At 41.7% G+C, this 16,350-nt stretch overlaps 1 protein-coding gene across 1 annotated transcript; it reads right to left on the bottom strand.

Moving 5' to 3' along the window:
- Positions 1-7,146: 7,146 nt before the first annotated feature.
- On the bottom strand, positions 7,147-9,030 carry LOC134601687 (tubulin polyglutamylase TTLL5-like). Its single transcript, XM_063446202.1, has one exon. It carries the CDS (start codon positions 9,028-9,030, stop codon positions 7,147-7,149), a length of 1,884 nt encoding a protein of 627 aa, XP_063302272.1.
- Between the last annotated feature and the right edge of the window lie 7,320 nt (positions 9,031-16,350).

Here is a 16,350-nt window from a genome sequence, read left to right as displayed (position 1 = left end):
ACCACTACGTTAGAGCACTGACAGACCCAAGACAGAAAAGCCTCTGGAGAGGATGTGGCCATATGAACCGTATCTAACTATTGACCTTAGACGAGGGGGATACCCCTATGCTCTGCTGACTGGCTAGGGGTAATGATATCCACTGCCCCAGATAGGGCGGTCTGGTTGAGATTTGAGATACCTAGGTTAAAGCCACTCTCACGAACTCTAACGTTATAGCTTGTCTTTGGTGGGCAATGTCAGGATAAATGTTACGGACACCAGGCCCATCTCACTCGTCAAACGTGGAACTACTAGTAGATCCCCCTACGCTATGTATCACATTTGCATGATGGAATTAATCTTTCTTGCTCCTGCAGGTCTGATCGAAATATTGTTTGTTGCCGACCATGTGCTACACCCTTACCTTTAAATCTCCGACTACGTCGTTCACTGTGATATTATCACCTATAAACTTTTCTCTCACGTATGGACATTCAAAAAAAAAAAAAAAAAAAAACACCCACACGGGTGGAAAGTTAAGCTGTAACTGTGTTTACCCACAAATTTATTGTTCAGATGTAAAGTTGATTACCTCATATGAAACTTACGCCTGATATTGTTATTGCAAAAACATGTTCCATGTCAAGCTGTCACCTTTACACAATAAAGATTTATGAAAAAAAAAAACTAATCAGGCAAGCAACAACACTGCGAATGTATTTTGCTAGTTAAAATCCTACTGTTTAACTACTTAAAACAATCTCACTGGAGCCTAACGACTTCTTAACTAGAAATCTTAGCATACTTAATACTCATTACGAGTGTCTTATTAATTACCTTACTAGTGGCATTTACTCTGCTATAACCACGCTAGATGAACGGCTAGCAAATGCTTGTGAATTTTAAAAGGTCTCAGGGACCCACTGTTTAGCAATGTCTGACAATCCTGATGCATAACTTAACCTATCTTTTTATTTTTCTATTTTTATCTTGTTTCAAGCGTTGAACATTCCTCTAAGCTACAGCGCATGCAGTTGACCCCTCATGTTAATATATTAAAATGTGCAAAGTACCTAAATACCCCAATGTTATTAATGTCATTAAAACGTGTGTGGAATGCCGTCGGGGTACCACACACTCACTGTTATACCTTCATGCACTACAAAAATAAAGAATTTAAAAAAAAAAAATTGATCCCCACAAATAGACACGCTTTGTACCATTAAGATTTTTTACTTTTTTTTCCCAGCGCTTAGTTTAGTGGCAATGAATATACTTTTAGTTAAAATGTTACAGAGATATAACTGTGCTGCTATCTTATATTGTTATACTAAATGGAAATGTCATTCTTGATATGTATTGTCATACTTTTTCCACAATAAATAAAAAAAATTAAATAAAAAAAAAAAATTCTCAGAATACATAACAGTATAATGAACTCTATATGACCGCATGGAAGCAAGATATCATAACATAATTCTCTGACCATCAATGGCATCAATTGCTTAATAAATCACATACAGTGTCTAAATGTTTAATCTATTAGGAAGCCTATTGCAAACTGACTGAGGTGGTAATTAGCCCCTCAGTGGCTAGCTCAAATATTTCTGGGCTCCTAGTCCTCCTGCTAAAGGTGTCATAATGCCATGGACTCTTTTACACATCTTGTGGGAATGTCCAGAAATAAAGGGCTATACATATAATAGATCACCCAGTTATACCTTAACTGACACTCATTTACAATTTCCTACACCGGACTGTTTCCTGATCTGTATATTGTGAATAAGGGGTGGTATGGTAAGTAGTAGCACAGAATGTTAGAAGAGATCAGGTAGAGTAAAATAGAGGACACGGCAAGAGATCTCGAGAGGGAGGGTGAGAAAGAGACAGAGAAAAAGTGAGAAAAAGAGGGAGGAAGAGTGAGTGAGTTATTGTGACATTCTATTAGGAAAGAGTCATTCAGTAAACCCCAACCAACCCATTCTCCTGGACTAAGTATGCTGGCTGCTGATTGTAAGGTGCTCTGGCCATTGAGCATCACTGAATACTGTGAAGATCAGTGAACTGAAAATGGAGCTGTTAGCCTGTGCTTGGCTCATATTGATAAAAAGTCATATAAGGGTTGTGATCGCGAAAGGAGTGTTTGTATTAAGAGAATGGACTGTTTGACAAAAGGCCCAAGGGACAGCTGCTGAGGGCTTCTGTAAAAGAAGAAATAAGTGTCTGCCATGTGGCCAACCCTGGTTTGAAGTATTAGTGATATATTTCCTATTTAATACAATATATCATCTTGTAAACTGACCATAACATAGATGTCAACATAACATGTCAAACTTGCGCCACTTTGTGCTGTAGCTGCAACCAGCCACAAGATAGGAAAGATATTTCTTGTCTGTCTCGCATGCTCCTGCAGGTCAGCCACTCCTGAGAAGAACAGGGCTGGAACTGAAGGACGGGCAGCTCATCTTAAGGTAGTGGAAGAGGTGCTTGGGGGTCCTTCCTATGTAGTATGTTAAATTTGGAGAGCGGAGGGTGGGGGGGGGGGGGAGTATTGATTTGAGGGAGTGGACAGTGTATTAATATTATGTGTGGGGGGGGCACTGTATTAAATTGGGGAGGGGGATCAATGTATTAATTTGAGAGAGCGGGACAGTGTATTAATTTAGTGGAAGGAGGGGGCAGTGTATTAAATTGAGGGAGGGAGTGGGAAGAGTGTATTAGAGTGGTGGGAGGGGGAGGCAGTGTATTCAATTAGAGTGGAGGAACAAGGGGCAGTGTGTTAGTTTAAGGGGTATTGTATTAGTTTGGGTGGAGGGGGCAGTGTATTAGAGTGGAGGGAGTGGGCCAGTGTATTGGATTTGGAGGCAATGTATTGGATTTAGGGGCGGTGTATTAGAATGGGGGCAGAGGGAGGGGATGTATTGGATTTGGGTGCAATGTATTGGATTTGTGGGCAGTGTATTAGAATGGGGGGAGGGGGCAGTGTATTAGATTGGGTATGAACGCTCCCCATGGAGATGCTGATGCTGATTAGCTGAACAGCTTTTTGCCACACATGCACAATAGGCTCCCAATGATTTCCTATGGGAAAGCATTGGATTGGCTGAGATCATCAAGTTTGATGGTCTCAGCCAAAGCGAAGAACACACTCATAGGACTCCAAAATCAACAAGATAACATCGTTTTTTTTTTTTTGTAACAGCATACATGTCAGTTAGGCAACTTTTTTTATACTGTACTTTTCTAAATAAACCTATGTTTCTATGGAAACTGAAGTTTTGGTTTTTTTACGGCCCTTATAAACTTAAACCTTTTTTATTTGGCCCGTGTTAGCCTTTGAATTTGACATGCTTGACATAGATGGTCACTGCATCTAATTCTAATGTAGTGTCTTGCTAGTCCTGAACCCCAGATGGAATAAACCGTAATGTTTTATAAGAAATATATAGATCACCTAGTTATAGACACTCCTTTACAATATCCTACACCGGTCCCTAACCAGATATAAGCACTTACTTGTCATGCAAATTAGAGAAACTTTGTAGAAGACTGTGAGACAGGAAAATGTGTTCAGCGGAAATCTAAAGAGAAAGTTTAATAACATTTTAGAGAATATATAGATTTGTCTATATAATTATACAAGGGAAACCTACACAGCACCCAGCATAATTACTACATTTAAATTGATAAAACTACCTATTGTATTGGCTTCATGATTTATTTATTTTTAAAGGAATACTATAGCGTTAGGGATACAAACCTGTATTCCTAACGCTACACCACCAGTTTCCCTAGGTCTATATAGGTCCTCCACTACTAAGAAATGCATGTTCCGGGTGTGCCCCCAATTCCCTTTTTTTTCTGTGTAGATTTGAAATCCAGACCAGATGTAGCCCTGTGGTAGAAACTGAAGAATCTTAAGAACTGTAGTTCTTCAAGAAAAGAGTGTCTGCTATTTGGCCAACCCTGGTTTCAAGTATGAGTACTATATTTTATATTTAGTACAATTTTTTCTCTTGTAAACTGGCCATAACATAGATGGTAATCTCGTCTAATTCTAATGTAGTGCTTTGCTAGTTCTGAACCCCAGATGGAATAAACTGGAATGCTTTATAAGAAATATACATATAATAGATCAGCCAGTTATGGCTTAAAAGAAATGACACTCCTTTACAATATCCTACATGGGTCCCTGACCAGATATAAGCACTTACGTGTCACGCAAATGAGAGAAACTCCGTCGAGGACTGTGAGATAGGAAAATATGATCAGCTGAAAGTCGAGGACTGTGAGATAGGAAAATATGATCAGCAGAAAGTTTAATAACATTTTAGAGAATATATAGATTTGAATGAGAAACCTACAGCATCCAGTATAATTACTACATTTAACGTTATCAACATATCTTTCATATGAGCCTATTTTTTACAAAGGAACACCCAGTTATGGCTTAAATGACACTCCTTTACATTATCCTACTCCAGTCCCTGACCAGGGACATGTCACGCAAATGAGAGAAACTCCATAGAGGACTGTGAGACCGGAAAATGTGATCAGCAGAAATCTAAAGAGAAAGTTTAATAACATTTTAGAGAACATTTAGATTTGTCTTTACAATTATACAAGGGAAACCTACACAGCACCCAGCATAATTACTACATTTACATTTATCAAACTACCTATCATATGGGCTCCATGTTGTTTTTAAGGAACTCTATAGCATTAGGGATACAAGCCTGTATTCATAGCGCTATAGCACCGTGTCCCTTGTTCTATACAGCTCCCTCAGCTCTGCTCACCTCACTGCTTACGGTCATGGTTTTCAAGAGACATGTCCCCTTTTACAATGGTCCAATGCAAAGCTCCTCGTAGAGCACCTAGGCTAATACCCATAGTCGCGCACGTGTATACAAGCTTCTCCATAGAAGAGTATTAAATGCTTTTCTATGGGCTTCCCCGTTTTACTCAGTCAGTGCGGCAGGAGCCTAGTGGCTTTTAGGATTTAATCCAGCAATGTAAACATTGCAGTTTCTAAATAAAAAGTGCAATGTTGTTCATTTCAGGGTTAAAAGGACAGGGGCACCGCACCCAGACCACTTCACAGAGATAAATAACTTATGTTTGGCTGGTATAACTTTAGAACTTTTATTTATGGACAATAACAGGATATTCAGCATGTTCACTACAGACCCTTTCTGTAAATTCCCCTTGGATTTCAAGAAAACATATAATGGCTGATATTATGAATAATTTTTCTTTGAATATTCCAACACACATCTACAAATAACATCTATAATAACACACCTTAAGGTGATTATATATTTTTGTGTCACTGCTTGGCATAATCTTTGATGAGAAGATTGCTAATAGAAGGAATCAGTATTAGTGCAAGCATAAGGTTTACAATTTGCTGTGTACAGTATAAAGACACTCACTGCTAATCATTTATTCTCCCAAATGTTCCCATCCAACATTAATTGCTAATTAATGATTATTACTCAATGTAAGACCCAAGAAAATTAACCCCTTGCTTCCCAAACTAGAGCAATATACTTTTCTGCCAATCAACCCCATCTTTCCCCAATGTAGATCCCCACAAACTCTGCAATTAAGCCCTCCCAAATTAAAACAACCTCTGATTTCCTTAGAATGTACCCCTATCTTAGTCATTCACATTCCTAGCAATAAATCCCTGTTAATGGTTTTCTCCCTCCTTTTGCCTTATACACATAGACACAGAAAATGTGATCTAATTGGCAGTTTTCTGTCTTCCCTGCTCTTGTCTGCTTTACTGGAATAGCAGGAAGTCCCTGGCAGCCCAATGTAGGGACATGGTGCCATCTAATGACTTATTGTACTTCCCACATACAGGAGGCGACTGGTCCACTGCACTGGTGTGAAGCCAGACAGGAAATGACGTCACTTCCTGCACCAGTAAGTGATTGGAAGAGGGAGCACAGAGACTGTAACATGTAGAGCTAGCTCAGCATAATGGAGGGGACAGCAGTCGGCACAGGCAATGGGTGGCATCGGGGGATCCAAATTATATTGGTGTTTATGCCTGTTTGGGCTGGCACCTGTAACGATAAATCCAGCCAACTAAACCACAGCTGGCACAATGCTAGGCATAATAACCCTGTGAACCAAGTCTGCCCTTCACTAAAGTAATGGGACATTTAGGGTAAAAGTACGGGTTACATTTGAGCCTCTCTCACTTCTTACAGTCAAGGAGTTAAGTTAAAATTAACCCTGTCCAAGATTTTATATATTATATAAAGGGAATACACCTTGTGAAGACTAGCATACTTGCCAAATATAAGACAGTCAAGTATCTAAATTTAGTTGTTATGGTGCCTGGAAGTATTGGGTGACTGGGACAAAGAGGCACTGCAACTCCTTCATATCATTGGAGTGGTTATAGAGTCTGGAGAACCCTGGGCTATCTCTGTATTTGGCATTACACCATGTATCGTGTTTTACAGGGTTATTCCCTAAAATTAGGATTCAAAGTAAATTTCAAATGTAAGGTAAAATAGCCAAAGTGGAAAATTTCTGTAAGTCAGCGATGCTTTCAGATCGATTGCTTTGACGGTACATTTAAAATTTTAGCATATAACCCTCTGAATGCTAAACAAGAGTTAGCTTGAGAAGCACTGTGTGGCTGTGAGTGGCTGACAGTACCAGCTTACCGCTTTCAGTCTATCACAGAATCCATTGCTGGCATGAATTGGTATTGATGGTGTGTAAGCTCTGCCTATGCCATACTACCAGTAGGGGGCAATCTGTTGGTGGCAGGGCACTCAAAAATGGGTTGACACTGACTAGTCACAATGGGTTGACACTTACTAGTCAACTGACTCTTTAGTCACTAAAGAGAGAGTACCAGGGAATTAGAAGCACTATAACCAATTCAATCGGATGAAATGGTTATAAGGCCAAACGGTTAAACTCCAAAGTGATCCAGACTGAGCCCATCCACTCGGATTCATCTGACACTCTTAACCTATTACTGGTTTCCCATTGAAAAAATTACATGAGATGGGTACGTACCTTGAATTAAAGTTTTCCATTAATTTGTCTTACAAACTGCTCAGCCATAACATTGGGATAGTGTGCATCCTGTTTTTCAGTTAATAGAGAGCTACCTGCATCCTGCATCCTGCACTATAAGAGTTTTGTTTCACCGAAAGCCTGTTTGTAAATACTGGAGAAGCCAGCGACTATATTTGAAACTTCAATGGAACGTCTTTTTATTAATGCCTCCTCCTGCTGTTTCATGGATTCAAACCTAGCTTTCAGTAAATCCTCTGACACCTGTACACTGCCAGCAGAGCCATGGTGTGAGCATAACACCCTAGGCCGCAGATCATCGGGTTGTTTGTTTAAGTCCTGGCTGGGTTCTCTTCTTCTGTGGTGGCATTTTTCAGTAGTATTGGAAGGTCTACCGCTCCCTGCTACCAGGACAGGTTTTTCAATTTTCTGGCGCACCTCTCTGGCAACTCTGGACACTTTGCGTGTCATCTCCTGGTATTTACGTACGGTTTGTTTCAAGGGAGGCAGCTGGCACTCATATGCAGGTACTTGCTGCTGAGGTTCATAAGTGCTGCTTTCTCGTACCACTGGCTTCTCTGGGTAAAGATGTGAAGCCAGGGCTTGATTCAAGGATGTATTAGTCAGGAGGGAACCATACCGCTTCCAGGTGTCTTCCCTGGGGAATATCCGTATGTAACCCCCACTCCTCTCTTCTTCATCCTTGACCCCTTCAAAGATTTCCAATCTCTCTGCAAGTGATCTGTTTCTTGTCTGGCAAGGTCTGGACTCAGATGTTGTGCAGCCTCCTTTGATCTGCCTCTCACAGGGATCCTTACACTCCACACCAGTTATAGTGAGAGCGTCTGCCACCACATTAGCCTTTATTTTCAAATCAAGTGGTGCATCACAAGTGAGGGATGGAGATAAATTAACCTCCAGCATCCAAGGCTTCATGTTCTCATCAATGAGGATGTCAAACCCATATATTTCGAAGCAATTTTTTCTGTGCGCAAGCATTGATTTACTTGCTAAGGCAATAGTGCCTTCTGCTGAAATAATAGTTTTGATGATAACATCCTCAATCTTAGACATGAGTGTTGCTGTGTCTTTTCCATTTTTCTTTAAATAATTCAGCAAAGCACTCATACTCCATTTGCTGCCATAGTCCTCCACGTGTGGATTATGACAGCTCACAAAAGATGCACTTTTCTTGTTTACACTGTAGTTGGTCAAGTGAACGAATCTGTTGTTCATGTTCTCTTTTGTCAATTTATATTTTCTTGTGGCAAACCTGGTGATCCCTTCTTTAAATAAATAAATAGTTAATGGATCATAGGAAGTTACCAACACATAGAGGCGAATGTCGAATTTTAACCCATCAATTAGAAGAGGATTTTGGATGTACCTTGATACCAGGAGCTTATCTTTTCTGGTTATTTGAGACAGTGAATTAATCAGCTGTATTCCATGACCTTGAGAGGATGACACCGGTTTTACAATCCAAGGGCCTTGATCTTTGGAAATAACTCTGCTAAACTGATTGTATTCATCAGGAAGAACAAAGCTTGGCGGTATAAAGTCAAACCTGTTGTTCCTGTGCTTGAGCTGCAGGTTCTGAATATTCTTGTACAGGAGATCCTTCTGGCCTAGTACAGAGGATTTAGGAAAGTGGTTGATTCTCTGGAACTTGGTCAGATTAGTCAAAACAGATGTGCTTCTGAGGGGACCTGTCCACATCACATTGAAGTTTCTGCTGATGGGATGGACCTCTTGAAATCCATGAGAAGAGAGGATGGTGCGAACAAGGGAAGATCCAGCATCAACCATCTTAAAGCACATTTTGTACTTAGTCCCCACCTCGTGCAGATGTGGATCATTAGTTAAGGCTTCTGCTCTAAATCTTACAATTGGTGTTTTCTTCAAACTCCCAGTCCAAAGGATGCAGGGAGGTTTCTCCTGGTCCTTAATCTCCTGGGACTCAGGTGTCTCTTCACTATTAGTCTGCTCTATATCCATGTTATGTTTGGCTGGTATAAGTTTAGGTTATAGTTATAAATTATTTGATATATTAAATATAGTGCTGCTGTGTTAGCCACCTGCTCCTTATCCTGCTATGCAGTACAATGACTTACTGGAGCAGTAGCAGCACTTTCAATTGTGAGGTTGATTGTGATGTCAGTGCTGCATAGTTTAGGTGGGAGGGGCTATTTTGTGGGAGTTTTATTGAGTGGGAGGGGCATAGCAAGCACATAAAAACAGATTTACCTAGTTATCATCAATGAGTTAAGTTTAAAATGGTGTAAATACAAAAGGAAGCACACCAAAGTATATAATAAAGCAGTTTATTGTACTGTCAAATATAACAACCAAAAAAGAATTACTACCAAAAAAGAATTACTGTAAATAGCCCTGGCACATAATTCCAAATAACTTTGGATGTGCAGTGTTTCAAGCTGAAATACCGCACATCCAGACTCCTACCACCATGACCACTTAAAAAAGCAGAAGTGATCATGGTGGTTCGAGTAACCCTTTAATGACGCAGTTTGGGTGTATAGATTATGCTCCTGCAGTCAGAGTCAATCCTGGTGGAGTGCGGACCGCCCATGAGCTCTGTAGATAGGCAGGGTGTACAGCGCTAGGCTCGGCCACCATAGGTAGACTCCACCCCTCTCGTTAGGCTCTGCACCCAGATCGGTGCATGTATCAGAGGGGGTAGGGCCTAATGATAGCATGTCTATCTGTGTGTCGGAGCATAGTGCTGTACAACCTGCATATCTACAGAGCACCTGGGTGGTCCACATCCCCTATGATTAGCTCTGCCTGCTGTCTCACTGCTCAGTCTACAGTTATTTCCCTTTTTCTTTCTGTCCATGCAGCCCTTGCCACACAAAATATACATTTTCCATTATAAGTTCTTATCTCCTGCTCTGTAGACTGAACTTGAATAGCGCACAGGAGGTTTATGTAGGGTCTAGCAGGCTATTAACAGAGCAGGAGATAAATTCTAAAGTAATCAGACCATGCAATAAAGATAGTTTAAACATTAGAATTGTCTTTGCAGGAAGTGTTTTGGAAGGCTGAGTGAGTCACATGAGGTGGTTCTAGGGCTGCATAAACAAAGTGATTTACCTCCTAAATGGCAGAGAATTGAGCAGTAAGACTGCAGGGTCATGGGTTATACACCAAAACTGCTTCATTAAACTAAAGTTTTTTTGGTGCCCTTAGTGTCTCTTCAACTCTAAAATGGTAGAGAATTAGGCTGTGAGAGTGCAGGGGACTGATGTATACACCAAAACTGCTTCTTTAAACTAAAGTTTTTTTGGTGTATTACTAACACTAAAGTGTCTCATTACATTGCTGCCTTATTACACTTCTAACACCTCTAGCAATTGTCATTTAGACAGCCTATAGAGGGACTTCCTGGGTTAGATTGTGCAACCTTTGCAGGACCTTTGTTCATCTTTACGCTCTGCATGGTGGTGCTGAATGCTCCCCATAGAGATGCATTGATTCAATGCATTTCTTTGAGGAGATGCAGATTGGTACAGCATTTTGGCTCTGTTTGAACATTGTCCTGTCACCAGAATTATCTGCCATGGTCTTACAGTTCTAAAACAAACACCCTAGTTGTTTAGGTGATATGTCCCACCACCTAAACACAAAAGTGCGAGTGCAGCGCTGTACAAATTGTTACTTACCCCTTCAAATTGTATGTGGTAGAATTACATGTAATAAAAGAGAAAAATATACAAAATTGTGCAATATGATTTATAAATATGCAGTGAGAGTGAATAAATCTATGTATAGTCACACTCACATTTTTTAGAGCCTTTTTGGGGGGTATAGGCTCTAAACACTGTAGCTTTTAGGGCCTTTTAAGGTGGCTCCCAGACCTTCTTCTTTCACAGGTATATATGAAAAATAGAAGAGATACAGCAATCTAGGTGCACATAGTTTGAACCCAGTAGGTAGAGATAATCAAATATGGCAGTAAATGTGCTCACCTTTTTAGGAGCCTGTTAATATAATTGGCTCCCAACTTTGTGTGTAGTGTCAATTTGTATGGTGACACTTCCCTGTAGGAACTGATGAAATAAAGATGTAGAGTGGGACTTGTAAAGGAATTTTATTTCCAAATAAAAACGGGATTAAAACAGAGCATAAAAACTAAAACTCAAAGTAAAAGCAATTTTGCCGTGCAGGCTTTTTCAATTGGTATACAGCCTCTAGAGGGACTTCCTGGGTTAGATTGTGCAATCTTTGCAGGACCTTTGTACAGCATCTTTACGCTCTGCATGGTGGTGCTCAATGCTTCTCATAGAGATGCATTGATTCAATTCATCTCTTTGAGGAGATGCAGATTGGTACAGCGTTTTGACACTATTGGAACATTGTCCTGTCACAATAACCTACCATGGTCTTACAGTTCTATCTAGCTCGAGCCACGCCCTTCAAGCACTTGGACTTTTTAGAAGACATACAAGGGAGTCAGTTTTAGAAAATGTCCGCTCTCTTTATTTTATAATAACATGGGATAAAGGGGACTCTAGGGAAGTATCATTAATTACCAATCAAATATTGACAACAATTAACTAACATAATGGACAGCTTCTGCAAGCAACATGGTGCAAGCATGTAAAAAAATCATTGATCCACAACATATCTAGGGGACATTACTATGTAGGGACTTCTTAGAATAGCAGAGTGTAGAGATAGGGTCTTCTTAGAATAAAGGGGAGAAAAGATGGTTATGTGCAATGAAGAAACTACGTATATGACCACTGGCGTTCATACCGCGGTCGCAAGGATCGCAGCTGTGACTGCGCCCGTCACTCCAGGGGGGTATGGATTTCCGGGGGGCCCCGGTCACACAGAGCTGGGAGGAAGTGACTGCGCTGGTCACTCCTCCCAGCTATCCGAGAGCCGCGCAGGAGGAAGGAGAAGGTCGTCAGTGTGGGAACTCTGACTCCCATCAGCCTGAGCCCCCACTGGACCCCAGGGAAAGTCACCCTCCTGCACCAAAAAGGTAGGAAACAGGAGGGTGACTTAAACATTGTGTGTGTGTGTGTGTGTCTGTCTGTGTGTATGTGTCTCTGTATGTGTGTATGTGTCTGTGTGTGCCTGTTTGTCTGTCTGTATGTGTGTATGTGTCTGCCGGGTGTGTGTGTCTGTATGTATGTATGTGTGTCTGTCTGTGTGTATGTGTCTCTGTATGTGTGTCTGTGTGTGTGTGTCTGTATGTATGTATGTGTGTCTGTATGTATGTACGTGTTGGGGGGTGGCAGCCACGGATCGGAGGGGGGGGACCCACCGATCAGTTTCGCACCAGGTCCCCATGAATTGTCTGTACACCACCGTATATGACGTCCTTGTAATTTACAAGGTTGCTTATCTTATGATTTGGCTAAACAGAAATTGACAATTTCAGCCACACATGCGCAATAGCGCCCCAATGCTTTCCTAATGGAAATTGACCTGTTTGCGGCTTTTGACACTGTTGATCATCAACAGCTTCTTCTCATCCTCCGCAATATCGGTCTACAAGATATTGCTCTCTCCTGGTGCTCCTCCTACCTCTCCCAGCGCTCTTTCAGTGTTTCTTTCTCTGGCTCTGCTTCTTCTCCCCAACTCCTCTCTGTTGGTGTCCCCCATGGTTCAGTCCTTGGTCCCCTACTGTTCTCCATCTATACTGCCTCCCTTGGTAAACTCATTAGCTCCTTTGGCTTCCAATATAATTTCTATGCAGATGACACGCAAATCTACCTGTCCTCTCCTGATCTCTCCCCGTCGCTCTTGACTAGTGTCTCTGACTGCCTCTCTGCTGTTTCTAACTGGATGGCTGCCCACTTCCTTAAACTAAACTTGATCAAAACTGAAATTCTGGTCTTTCCTCCCTCAAGTGTTGTTACTCCTGTGTCTGTCTCCCTCCAAGTCAACGGTGCTACCATCAGCTCCACCACGCTGGCTCGCTGCCTAGGTGTTCTCTTTGACTCCGACCTCTCCTTCAAGCCTCATGTTCAATCTATAGCCAAATCCTGTCATTTCCATCTCAAAAACATTGTGCGCATCCGCCCCTAGTTAACACCAGATGCGACTAAGGTGTTGGTCCATTCCACTGTCCTTTCTCGCCTTGACTACTGTAATCCGCTTCTCAGTGGTCTTACGTGCTTCCAACTTGCGCCGTTACAGTCCATAATGAATGCGGCGGCGAGGCTCATCTTCCTGTCCGCCCGCACCTCCCATGCCTCACCCTTCTGTCAGTCCCTACATTGGCTTCCTATAAAATATAGAGCTCAATTTAAAATTCTGGTTCTTGCTTTCAAATCTCTACATAATGCTGCTCCCACCTATCTATCCTCCCTTATACACAAGTATGTCCCGTCTAGGCCCTTACGATCTGCTGAAGACTTACGTCTATCTTCTGTCCGTACTCTCACCTCTGATGCTCGCCTTCAAGATTTCTCGAGGGCTGCACCGTTCCCTCCTCCATTAGATGCTCACCCAGTCTCCACTCCTTCAAAAAATCGTTAAAAACCCACTTCTTCATAAAAGCGTATCAATTAAACTGTTAATAGCTCCGAACTGATTCCTCTTCTGCAACTGTCACTAGTCTAATACTATCCTTACCTTTTTGTGTCATTTTACCCCACTCCCTGTAGCATGTAAGCTCATTGAGCAGGGCCATCAACCCCTCTGTTCCTGTGTGTCCAACTTGTCTGGTTACAACTACATGTCTGTTCGTCCACCCATTGTAAAGCGCTGTGAAATTTGACGGCGCTCTATAAATATCATAATAATAATAATAATCCCAGCCATGGAGGCGGGGCCAGCTGTTTAAGACTATAGAGGCAATGGAGAAAAGGTAAAATTAAATACCTTTTAACTCCATTCCGAGGGGAGCTTACATGTTTGTATTCTTAAGGCTATAGTGTTCCTTTAGTAAGGAATACCTGATAGTAATTGGAGTTAAGGGATTTATTTTTATTTTATTCTATGCATTTGGGAAAGGTACAGGGGCCTCTTGATGTAGAGATAAAACATAGAGTTTTAATCACTAAAGTCTGACTTCTTAACTCACATGTTGGAAGGTTTGCTGAAGACAAAATCTCTCCAGTTGTTTCAAATCAGCATATACTCATGTTGTTCACTGACAGTCAAAAACACATCACACATTTCCTAATTGATTTAAAGAGGGAAAATGGATGGACGAAGTTTCCAGATAATTAATATTGTATTTATGTATATATACTGTTTGTGGATGGGTGTATATATATATATATATATATATATATATATATATATATATATATATTGGAATCCAAACCAGATTCATATTCAGGGCCGGTGCAAGGATTTTTGCCGCCCTAGGCAATAGTAACGTTTGCCGCCCCCCCGCCCCCATGTGACATCACAATACCCCACCCATATGATCTGCCATGTTAACGAACGCCAGTGCTGCAGTGCCGCCGTGTTTACATTAAAAGGCCTGCAGGGACAGGCTATAGACACCAGAACCACTACATTAAGCTGCAGTGGTTCTGGGGACTATAGTGTTTCTTTAATGTGAGGTAAATTAGAGATAAGTGCCACGACTAATATGCTAGATTGCATACTTACAATCAGATGAGGATGGTGATGGGCTCTGGCTGCAGTCTGGCTCCACTGGTCTGGTGTAGAACAGGCTCTCTGAAGGCTCTTTGTAACTGTGGTCACAAAAATCAATGTTCTGGGAGAACGGGAAGCAGCTCCATTTTTGGGGGGCCCTTTACACCGCTCAAGGTCTGTGTCCCAGGGTCCACCTTCATGTTCCACCAATGAGTTTGTTCACAGGGGGTGGAGTGTGTAGGGGATGTCCTGATATGTGTAAGGAATGCATTGTGTGAATCTGTGTTTGTATGTGTAAGGGCTGCAAGGTGTGTTTCTGTGTATGTACGGGATGCAGTGTGTGCGTCTGTAAGGGGTGCATTGAGTCTGTGTAAGGGGTGCATTGAGTGTGTGTGTAAGGAATGCATTGTGTGTTTCTGTGTGTGTAAGGGATGCATTGCTTGTGTGTGTGTGTCTGTGTGTGTAATGCATTGTGTATTTTTCTGTGTGTAAGGGGTGCATTGTGTGTGTGTGTGATGGGTGTCAATCTCTCCCCCCTCCCTTGTCACTCTCTTCTCCCCCACTCCCTCCCTTGTCACTCTCTTCTCCCCCCCTCCTTTGTCACTCTATTCTCCCCCCTCCCTTGTCCCTCTCTTCTCCCCCCTCCCTTGTCACTCTCTTCTCCCCCCTCCCTTGTCACTCTCCCCTCCCCACTCTTATTCTGCCTTCCTCCCCATCAATTCCCCTCCCTGTCAATTCCCCCCCCCCCCTTTAATTTCACCCCCCCCCCTCCCTTTCAATTTATCCCCCAAATCCCTTTCAATTACGGAAAATCAATTTTAACTCCCTCTCAGGAGATATAATTTTAGGATTTCTAGTAAACTCCAATTTAGCCACTCTCAGCCTTCCATCATGAAAGTTGAAAACAATTCGAAAAGAGATCAGTTCAGTTCTAAAGAAGGAATTAATTTCCATCAGGTCGTTAGCAAGCATTGTAGGACTTTTATCTGCCTCGATCCAGGCTATCTTTCCAGCCCCCCTTCACTATCGGGCTCTTCAAAGATTGAAAAGAGAACATCTAAACAATGGTCTCCTTTATTCAGACGAGATTTCTCTAACTTCAGAGTCAAGAAAAGAACTCTCCTGGTGCCAACCACCCTTGATTGCATCCCTCATTTCGGGTCATTCGAATCTCATAGTGAATTTTCAAACACTACTAGAAACATTCTCTCAGAAGCATGGGCACCCGGAACCTGTGCAAATTACAGATCAGCCGGGAAAATTTGGCTTAATTGGTGCATGGAACGGGCAGTGGATCCCATACATTCAGATTTAGCAAACATTCTAAATTTTTTGTCAGCCTCTTTTGACTCAGGGAAAGCTTATCTCACCATTAATGTCTATAGATCCGCTATCTCAGCGAATCACGACCCTATTGATATTTTCCCTGTGGGTAAACATCCTCTAGTCTGCAGACTTATGAAGGGTATAAGATTTAAAGGTCCTCCATGCCCTAAATATAATTCCACCTGGGATGTTACCTTGGTACTCCAGTTGATAGAGTCATGGGGGGGCAATGATTCATTATCCTTAAAATTGCTTTTACTTCTCGAATAAAAGGGAATCATGACATGTCACACGTCCTTAAGGGGTTAAACTTACCACTTTACTATGTCTCATCTCTTTCAAAAGAGTTTCTGACGTTAAGGCTTTAGACTTAAATAATAGACAATATACTCCTGATGGTGT

Source organism: Pelobates fuscus, chromosome 3 (genome assembly GCF_036172605.1).
Source record: "Pelobates fuscus isolate aPelFus1 chromosome 3, aPelFus1.pri, whole genome shotgun sequence".
Lineage (NCBI taxonomy): Eukaryota > Metazoa > Chordata > Amphibia > Anura > Pelobatidae > Pelobates > Pelobates fuscus.
This window is presented reverse-complemented; position numbering and strand designations above follow the sequence as displayed.